The sequence below is a fragment of the Pelodiscus sinensis genome, chromosome 3, assembly GCF_052426305.1.
Source record: "Pelodiscus sinensis isolate ZL-2025 chromosome 3, ASM5242630v1, whole genome shotgun sequence".
Lineage (NCBI taxonomy): Eukaryota > Metazoa > Chordata > Testudines > Trionychidae > Pelodiscus > Pelodiscus sinensis.
This window is the reverse complement of record NC_143054.1, coordinates 195,937,772-195,947,252: the sequence shown is the minus strand read 5'-3', so window position 1 is coordinate 195,947,252 and position 9,481 is coordinate 195,937,772. Positions and strand designations below refer to the sequence as shown.

General features: G+C 54.7%; 1 protein-coding gene across 2 annotated transcripts; it reads right to left on the bottom strand.

The window, feature by feature from the left end:
• Nucleotides 1-2,171: 2,171 nt before the first annotated feature.
• On the bottom strand, nucleotides 2,172-6,501 carry BANF2 (BANF family member 2). Of its 2 annotated transcripts, none has more exons than XM_075925750.2 (3): nucleotides 6,364-6,501; nucleotides 4,845-4,973; nucleotides 2,172-2,396 (listed from the first exon to the last, which is right to left on the bottom strand). In XM_075925750.2, exons 2-3 carry the CDS (start codon nucleotides 4,968-4,970, stop codon nucleotides 2,250-2,252), a joined length of 273 nt encoding a protein of 90 aa, XP_075781865.1. In that variant the 5' UTR covers nucleotides 4,971-4,973; nucleotides 6,364-6,501; the 3' UTR covers nucleotides 2,172-2,249. The 2 variants fall into 2 exon arrangements, with proteins under 2 accessions (XP_075781865.1, XP_075781866.1); XM_075925751.2 differs by having other exon boundaries at nucleotides 6,295-6,434.
• Nucleotides 6,502-9,481: the final 2,980 nt, after the last annotated feature.

Sequence of the window (9,481 nt, the reverse complement as noted above, 5' to 3'; positions counted from 1 at the left end):
TCGGGCACCGACATAAATAGCACCTTCAGTCTCAGCTGATCTGCTCCTTGCAGCTAGTCAGAGCCCCAGCTGCTGGCTTCAGTGACAAAAATAATATTTTCCAGGCTTTTTACTCCTGTGAGCAAGTCCAAGCGCCTTCATCTTCCCAGGAATGAGCCGGGATCTGGTGTTTCTTGGGCATCACCATCTGAACTTGTGACAGGATGTGCTTACCCTGCGCTGGGCCAGGAGGAATTAATGCCATGTGGGTGGGGAAGTCCCGCCCCCCCAACCGCACTGGGTATGCTCCAAGGGCTGGGGCAGTATAAAAGGGAGCAGCTCAGCTCAATCTGGACAAGGTGCTGGAGGGGAAGGACCTACTGGAGGAGCTCCAGAGCTAGGCTGGCTAGAAGCGCAGACGACAGGAGCCAGAGACCCAGGAGTCTGCGTTGAGCCTCCACACCTGGCAGAACTGCAGGAGGAGACTGGCGCTGTGGAGCCTGATGACCCAGAAACTACAGGGATCACCCTCACGCCAGAGTGGCATCTCCAACCTGCGCAAGCCCAGTGTTTTGCAGTCAGATTCCCCACTGAGCAAGTGGTGGATCACTGTCCCACTGATAAGGCCCTGGGTTGGGGTCCAGTGGAGTAGTGTGTGCCCGCCCTGCCCCCCATCAGGGCTACTGCCCCAAATTCTGTGATTCTAGCCACTAGACTGTGCTGTCCTGCACCCCAGGGCTATGTTATTGACTTGTACTGATTCTAGCCACTAGGCTGTGCTGTTCTGAACCCTAGGGCTGTGTTACAGACTGTGGCTATTGGGCCACACTGCCTCGGGATGGGGCATATTCCTAACGGGACAGAACTATTTGGTTTCTCGTCTAGAACCCCTGTGCCAGCCTCCCGGGCTGCAGTGGGCAGCCCAGGTGTCACGGACTCGGTTCTCACACCTCACCACCCGCAGGAAGTCGTCCTGCTCAGCTCCCAGCTCTGGCTGAGTTTGCAGGGCCGGCCGATAAGAGAAAAGCTGAGCCCGCCCTTTTACAGGTCAAGGAAGAACCTCTGGACTGCGCTCCCAGGCAGCACAAACAGGGAACTTCATAGACACAGCCAGGGGAGTGACTCCAAGGCAAGCGAGACTTTGCACCCGGAAGCGAAGCATCTGAAGGATCCTGCCCCGGCAGGTCGGCAGGCTAGGTCACTGGAGAGAGACTGAGCCCCTGAGATGACAGAAGTGGGGGTAAGCCCCTGACAGGCAAAAAGGGGGAAGAGAACCCAAGAATCTTAGCGGAGTGGAGGGGACGGGGACTTTTCTTCCCTCTCCCAGACTCAGCGGAGCTTTCGGACACCTCTGGCCCTCCTAAATTCTGGGCACAGCCAGCGTCAGCCAAGGCTGTTCTAGATTAGAGCAGCTTCCCAGCACCAGAGCGAGCTGGAGCAGCCTGTTCAAGTCAGATGTGCCCAGGCCTGGGACAGGCCTAGCGCAGGCCCAGGGCAGTGCTGTGCTGAGGGACTGTATGTCGCAGCAGCAGCAGGGCGGCTGCGACTCGGGGCCAGGGGGCTACCGTGTCTCTGGGAAGATCCCATCTTGCGGTCCGAGTATCGGCACGAACGCAGCCTCAGCAGAGGTCGGGCACTGGCTGCCCTGCGTGCACAGAGCAAGACGTCAGGGCCCGCAGAGCCAGTGCAGCCACAGGGAGGTCCTGGGCCGTATTTACAGAGGAGCCGCTGCTCCCACTGAAGCCGGGGGAGCAGCGAATTCTCAGCATCACCTGGGGGAAAAAATTCACGCTCTGTGCATCCTGCAGGAGGCAGATTTGAGCGAGTGGCCCGAGAGAGCCTGTCAGAGCTGGGAATAGAACTCACGTCTACTGGGTCCCAGCCGGGTGCCTTAGCTACAAAACCGGCTTTCCTCCCTTGGGCTCTGATTCAGCAACCCCCCGGCTAACCGTCCAGTCTATGGGTGGCCCCCCTGACGCCGCGGGGTTCAAGGGAGAACACCGGCGCTTCTCCCTCGCTGCGGCTGGGCTGGGTCCGCAGCTCGCCTGCGCGTGAGAAGCACCAGGTTTGCCTGTGGAGGGGGGGGGGCCGACTCTGCGTGACGCCGGAGGGGGTGCTCAGTCGCCCACCAGCGAACGTCCGACTGTCTCCGGGGCAATCGAGGCCATTAATAAGGCACGGAGGCTGGGCCCTTCGAGGCAGGAGCGACTTTATTGCAGCCCTCGGAAGAGACCTGGCCCACGCCCCGCGAGGGCTTCGCGGCCGGCGGCCTAGAGGAAGGCGTAGCACCACTCCCTCAGGCAGGCGGCGCACTGCTGAGCCTGGCCCGGGCTGGCTCCGTACGCCCCTTTCAGCCACCTCTGGAAAACGGCGTAGTCCTTCTTCAGCAGGAGGAACTGGCCCAGAAGGACGTAGGCCTAGGCGGGGGAAAGGAACAGGACCAGTTAGCGCTGCCCTCCCCCACCCGCCTGCCCCTTGGACTCCAGCCGGGAACCTGTTATGGGTCAGGGGTCGCTGACCCACAGGAAACTCAGTCGGGGGCAGCACAACAGTGAGACGCAAACCACAACAACCCCCCTCTCTGCCCCCGACTGAGAAGCAGAAAGACCCTCCCCCACATTCCCCTCACATGCAGCGCCTGGGGGGGGCTAGTCGATTTTGTGGGGGAAAAGCCTCCAGGCGGCACTTTACGGCACCAGCCTGACTCCAGCCCGCGAGGTTTGGGGTTCCTCCCCCCACAGCAGGGAGCTGGTGCTCCAGCCCCATAAGGAACACTGGGGGGGGCATGGAGCTGGAGCATCAGCGTGGGCTCCCCAGTGCTGGGGGGCAGATCCCAAAGCTTGGGGGCTGGATCCAGGCACACATCCTGCCCCTGCGCCTTCGGTTCCCCACCCCTGCTCCATACCATGGAGTAGCTGAAACTCGGGGCCACTTTCTATCTAAGCTTTACCGGACAATCACCGATTAGCGTCCTGCGAGCGCGTCACTGGCTGTGCTCTGCCAGGGGGAGGCGCTCCGCCCGGTTTTTAGCATGGCACAGCCCCCCAGAAGGAGTAGCTGCAAGAGGACAGGGAGACTGGCCCAGAGGTTGGGTTTACTCTGGCACAAGGGGGGGGGGCAGGATCCGCTTTTCACACCTGCCTTTTCGTTTCCCTGCGCCGTGGGCGTGTCCGCCCGCCTCCTGCGGGCCGTGCAGCTGTGTGCAACAGGCCTCCTCGCATGGCTGCTTTTATGACAGGAGGTGGGTGCAGGTTAACACCACCCTATCACCAGGCTGTCCCAACTTTTCGCAGGGTGTGAACCATTCGACCCCCGCTTCAATTCACGCTGTCAGTTTTGGGTTGCAACTTGGATTTTTAGCGACTGTACAGAGCCAGGACAGGCTCAGGGGTGTTGGGCCTAACGGGTGACCTGCCTTGCCAGTCACGGCCTGCTGAAAGAGTCAGCAGCGGCGTTTGCTCACAACTTCTCTAAGGGTACGTCTAAACTACATGGCTCCGTCGACGGAGCCATGTAGATTTGTTTTTTTGGCAAAGGGAAATGAAGCCGCGATTTAAATAATCGCGGCTTCATTTAAATTTACATGGCTGCCGCGTTGAGCCGACAAACAGCTGATCAGCTGTTTGTCGGCTCAGCGCGCTAGTCTGGATGCTCCCCTGCCGACATGAAAGCCCTTTATTGACCTCTCCGGTAAACCTCATCCTACGAGGCAAAACGGGGAGGTCGATAAAGGGCTTTCAGGTCGGCACGGGAGCGTCCAGACTAGCGCGCTGAGCCGACAAACAGCTGTTTGTCGGCCCAACGCGGCAGCCATGTAAATTTAAATGAAGCGACGATTATTTAAATCGCGGCTTCATTTCCCTTTGCCGATCAGCCTAATCTACATGGCTCCATCGATGGAGCCATGTAGTTTAGACACACCCTAGTTGTCCTATTAATACTCCCATAGGAAACGGAGTGGGCAGGAGGAAGTGCCCAAGACCCTAGATCAGCCGCAGATCTCACACCCCTGGTGCCGACCGTTTAACAAAATAAGATGGGGGACCCTGTTGCTGTCTGACTTGCTTCCTGTGCCGTGCCACGGTTACCACGGCAATGCCCGGGTTCAAGGAGGAGCGACGCCCATGTGTGCAGTGACCATAGAGTCTGTTCTCTGCTCACTACTTCACTTGCTTTGTGGAAATGCTACTGGTGATTTGTGACACCAAACTCCTCCCCAGCGCAGGCAGGTGGAACAGAGTTTGCTCTCCTTGAAATCTACACCAATCTCTTCCCACGTCCCTTCTGTTCGCTTCCTTTCAACCGCCCCGTACGAAAGGTTAACCGGCCTAGCAGCGGCATCATTTTTTCCCTTCGGGGTGGATGGTTCATTGGCAGGTAAGGAAGGTAGCAAGAAAGCAGAGGCATTAACGGAATTTTCCAAGCCTCCACTAGAAACTTAACAGCTCCGCTTTCTTTAGCTTTGCTGCCGCCAGTTTTATTACAATGAATGCATGATATATTTCTATATTTAATTCCATAGTCTCACCTTCCAACCAGTCCTTGCAGACTTTGTGGAAAAAAAGCCACAACTGGGGGAGAGAGACGGGGGAGGGGCGGGGGGGGGGTGGGGCGAGAAAGGGATTTAAAAACCTGAGGCCTGGTCTGAATGTTTCTGGTTGAACCGTAAAGAATTGTCAAGGTGCGTTCGTTTGAAGAGGGAAGAGATTTGGCCTTGCCCCTTTGAACACATTCGATCAATGTAGGGTGACTTTAGGAGAAGAAAAACTGTTCCCAGAGCAAAGTCACCAGAAGATGAGGTTCTTAAAAGATCCTGGCAGATCTGCTCCGTGGTTGGGAAGAGGGTGGGAGGAAAAGATGGTTACCTTGTCAAAACCCTTTGCAGCTAATTTTAGTCCAAGCTCGTCGTTCACGCCATCCACAGCGGTGACGTCCTTATCGCCCATCGGCTCAGACACAAACACTTCGAACTTTGGGGTTCTGGTCTCCATGATCTGTCACAGCAGCAGCAGTCGGGGTGATGAACGGGAGGCAAAGAACAAAGGCCAATGCGGAAATCGCCCTTGGGAGAGTGTCTTTCACCTAACCGTCCCTCCCTCCTCTTCATCCCAAAGATCTCTCCCCCCCGCCGTGCCACACAACTCAGCTCCCTCCCCCTGCCTCCAGCTTTGGCTGCTGAGGGTTAGTAACATCAGCAATAACTAAATTAGGAACAAAATACAGGACTATGTAGCACTTTAAAGACTAACAAGATGGTTTATTAGCTGATGAGCTTTCATGGGCCAGACCCACTTCTTCAGATCAAATAGTGGAAAAAAATAGTCACAACCATATATACCAAAGGATACAATTAAAAAAAAAAAGTGAACACATATGAAAAGGACAAATCACATTTCACAACAGAAGGTGAATGCAGGGGGAGGAGATTCTGAAATGTGATTTGTCCTTTTCATGTGTGTTCACTTTTTTTTTTAAATTGTATCCTTTGGTATATATGATTGTGACTATTTTCTTCCACTGTTTGATCTGAGGAAGTGGGTCTGGCCCACGAAAGCTCATCACCTAATAAACCATCTTGTTAGTCTTTAAAGTGCTACATAGTCCTGTATTTTGTTTCAGCTACACCAGACTAACACGGCTACATTTAAATCAGGAACCTAGGTTAGAGAGTTGGATGCTAACGCTGCATCGCGCAGAGACACCTGCGTGCTCCTCGTTTGGGTACCAGCGGAGCATGAAGAACGCCTCATACCCCTCTGGGATAAGACTCCCTGGTTCCCGTGCCATCTTTGTCTTGCATAAACGTCATGTTCTAGAATCGAGCCCATTAAAAAAAGACTCTCGTTTACACCTCGCGTGAGAGCCAAGTGGTAATAGCTTATTGCCCACGCGTCCGGCGCGGCAGATCTCTGAGATCAAGGCAGCCCACGCAGGGCCACGTTTGAGACTTTTGGCTTCCATCAAGACACAGCCTAATGTATCTACCCTAGGAAAACAAACACCTCTTTCCCAGCCACGATGCAGTAGCATTGCCGCCACCAGCGGTGTAGACAGGGCTTATGCATTTACACCACCCCCTCCCGAGAAGAGGCTGAGAGGCGGGTAACATCAGCGGAGCTGCACACGGCGGCTGATAAACTGGTACCGATTCCCGCCTCGCGCAGGCAAGTGCAACATCGAAGGAGCGGCAGAGAAGATGGCAGAGTCCTAGCCTCGCCCATGTCCCACGGCAGAACCAACACACCCACGGCAGTTGTTTTTCCCAGTCCATCAGTCCCCTCCCCCTGCCCAGCTGGTAGGAGGGAGATAAGCCACCTGCAGAAAGGGGATGGTGGAGAAAGCAAGCCAAGGAGACTGGGGCCACTTCTGTATCTTCTCACAGACCTGGGGCTTTGGAGGCCTCTAGGGGGAAGCAGCAACAGTGGGCGGTTCCCAGGCCTGCCTGGCGGGATCACACCCAAACGTCAGGCTGGTGCCTATGCCTCCTTCCCCACCATGGTCTGGGCTGGAAATGCTCTGGAGGACTTCAACTGCTGCCAGCTTCTGGAACCCCTTTCCCTGTGACATCACCGCCGCTCGCCGTGGGAAGCGGCCCCGTGGGAGGCTGGTGCATCAGCTGCCGGGCTAGGGCCTTCGAGCCTGCAAGTTTCTCCACTGAGAATGCATCGGGCGAAGGGGGGGTCTTTGCCCACGACAGCTGATGCCCTAATAAAGCTGTTGGTCTCTAAGTGCCACAGGGCTCTGTGTTTTTACAGATACAGACCGACACGGCTCCCCCCGGAGATACTTCCCCACCGAGAGAGTCCCCCGCGGGGTCTGGCAGGAAAAGTGGCTGTGGGTTCCCAGGTGGAAGCGCATCTGCTAGGAACGCTTCTGTAGTATAAACGTTGTGCAGTGCGCGCAATAGAAATCAAACCCATCCAGGCAGCTAGTGCAGGAGCCGTGCTGGTGCCTACCCACAGAAAGGGGCTGTTTTCAGGGAACAAAGTAGCCCATCCCTATTGTCATTCGCCCTCCAGGGCTGGACTGCAGTGTGTGCTCGGCACTTCAGAACATCAGGCACAGTTTCCAGCCAGCTGTGGCAGCTGCAGGCGGGGCGGGTTCTTGAGGGATTGCCAGTTAGGCTCCTCGGTCAGTTACAGTGCAGTGGCCACGCCCCCCTCCCTTGCAGTGCAGTAGCCACGCCCCCTCCCTTCCAGCATGGTGGGGGCCTGAGCAACGTGGAAAGTTGGGCTCCGACTGTGCCAATCCAGGGCTCTGTCTTACCCCCACTCACTCGCGTCGACCTCACGTGCAAGGCCAGGCCCAAATTCCCATGTGTCCAAGGGAACAAATGCAGGCCTGGAACAGAGGAGCAAGAGCCAGGTTGGAGAGCTAGGCCACCCTTAACAGCAGCTGGTAGGAGTTTCTACTGCCCTTGTGGAACAGCCACTTCTTAAACCAAAACCCATCAACCCCTTGCAAAACACACCAGGGCCGTGTCCAGACTCAGGGGTTTTTTCGGGAAAAGTAGCCTTTTCCCGAAAAAACTTCCCCTGCGTCCAGACTCAAGCCGCGTTCTTTCGAAATTATTTCGAAAGAACGCGGCTTTTCTTTCGATGGCGGTAAACCTTGTTTCACGAGGAAGAACGCCTTCTTTCGAAAGTTCCTCTTTCGAAAGAAGGCGTTCTTTGAAAGAGAGCATCCAGACTCGCTGGGTGCTCTCTTTCGAAAAAGCGGATTTCTCTTTCGAAAGATCCGCCTGCAGTCTAGACGCGATCTTTTGAAAGAGGCTCTTTCGAAAGATGCTTTCGAAAGAAGCCTGCAGTCTAGACATAGCCCAGGAGCCAGAGAGCAGATGGAGCAGCCAACCAGCAAGCATGGAAATGGCACTAATCCATAAGGGGCAGGGAGCACTGATAGGGTTGCCAGATGGAGTCACACAAAATACTGAACATCCCCTCCCCCCCCAAAAAAAACACCGTGAAAAAATTCTCTTGAGCAAAAAAAAGGGGGGGCGGAGACCAAAGTTACTGAGGAAAAAAAAAAAAAGGGGGGGGGCGCTGCACCTTTAAATGGTCCCTCACTTCTTACTCCCCTGCCCCTTCCAGATGTGGCAGGGGGAAATTGTCCCTGCCAGGCTTCAGTCTCTCAGTCTGAGGGAAACAGGAAATACCGGACATTTCACATGGCAACCCTAAGCACTGACTGGCTACAGGAGCGTCAAAGGACAAACCAGGGAAGTTAAGTGCAATAGGATGTATCCTTTCAACTCCTGTGCATTGTGCCTGTAGGATTATAGCCTTGTAGGTAATGGATCTGCCTGTCTCTGACTAAAACAGGCATTTGCATCCTACCAACGTTGCTTGTGTTAAAGTTTATGCTAAGTTTTATTAGCAATTATTTGTTTTATGAATGTATTTCTATAGTGGCCAAACCGTGGCCAGAGAGATTAATAGAGCTAGGCCCTTGCCCCAGGCAGGTCTCATTTTACACCCTGGCTGTGTCTAGACTGCATCCCTTTTGCGGAAAAGGGATGCAGATTAGACACAGCGCGATTGCAAATGAAGCGGGGATTTAAATCTCCCTCGCTTCATTTGCATGAACATGGCGGCCGCTTTCTTCCGGCTCGGGGCTTTGCCGGCAAAAAGCACCAGTCTAGACGGGGATCTTTCGGAAAATAAAGCCGTTTCCGAAAGATCCCTTATTCCTGATTTTAAGAGGAATAAGGGATCTTCCGGAAAAGGCTTTATTTTCTGAAAGATCCCCGTCTAGACTGGCGCTTTTTGCCAGCAAAGCCCCGAGCCGGAAAAAAGCGGCCGCCATGTTCATGCAAATGAAGCGAGGGAGATTTAAATCCCCGCTTCATTTGCAATCGCGCTGTGTCTAATCTGCATCCCTTTTCCGCAAAAGGGGTGCAGTCTAGACACAGCCCCTGTGTTCCAGGATTGCTCCAGATCTTTGCCATATTAAAACACAAGGTTTGTAAGACAGGCTCCCATGTGAGAAAAGAAACACCGAGGGGCTGGACTGGGCAGGATGCTGCTTCGTGTGTAACTCATGTGGGGTCCGCAGCCCCTATCCCACAACAAAACCCACCGGGGCAACCCCCCCAAATCTCCATAGAGCCTCCCTCATTGCAAGAGGAGGCCTAAAAGTACCTCCTTTGAGACCTGCATGGTTGGAAGTAAAAGAATCAATCCAGTGGAGAGAGCTGGAAATGCACCAGCACTAAAAGGGCTTGCCAAAGGCTTCCTTGCTAGCATCTTGAGACTATAAAATAATGTATCCTGCTTTAACTTCCTCATTGTGCAAAGCTGTATTTATTTACTCACCTGAGCCTATTCCTCCTTCCTTCCCTCCCCAGCTGCGTGGGGAAATGCAGAACAGCCGCCGCCTCCAAGGCAGCTGTTGACCACTCAACAGGGGCTGCTTTGAACATAGACGTGCAGTTGTGTGGTTGATGCCTGTGCGAGGCGGACGAAATAATCTCCGGGGTATGTCGGAGGGTGAGTTCACTCCC

Bases quoted from the DNA above. Each gene is read 5' to 3' on its own strand.
- BANF2 (XM_075925750.2), bottom strand. From the start codon at position 4,970: ATGGAGACCAGAACCCCAAAGTTCGAAGTGTTTGTGTCTGAGCCGATG. The intron at 2,397-4,844 runs GTAACCATCTTT...TCCCCCGCCTAG, and splicing joins CTGCAAAGGGTTTTGACAAG to GCCTACGTCCTTCTGGGCCA.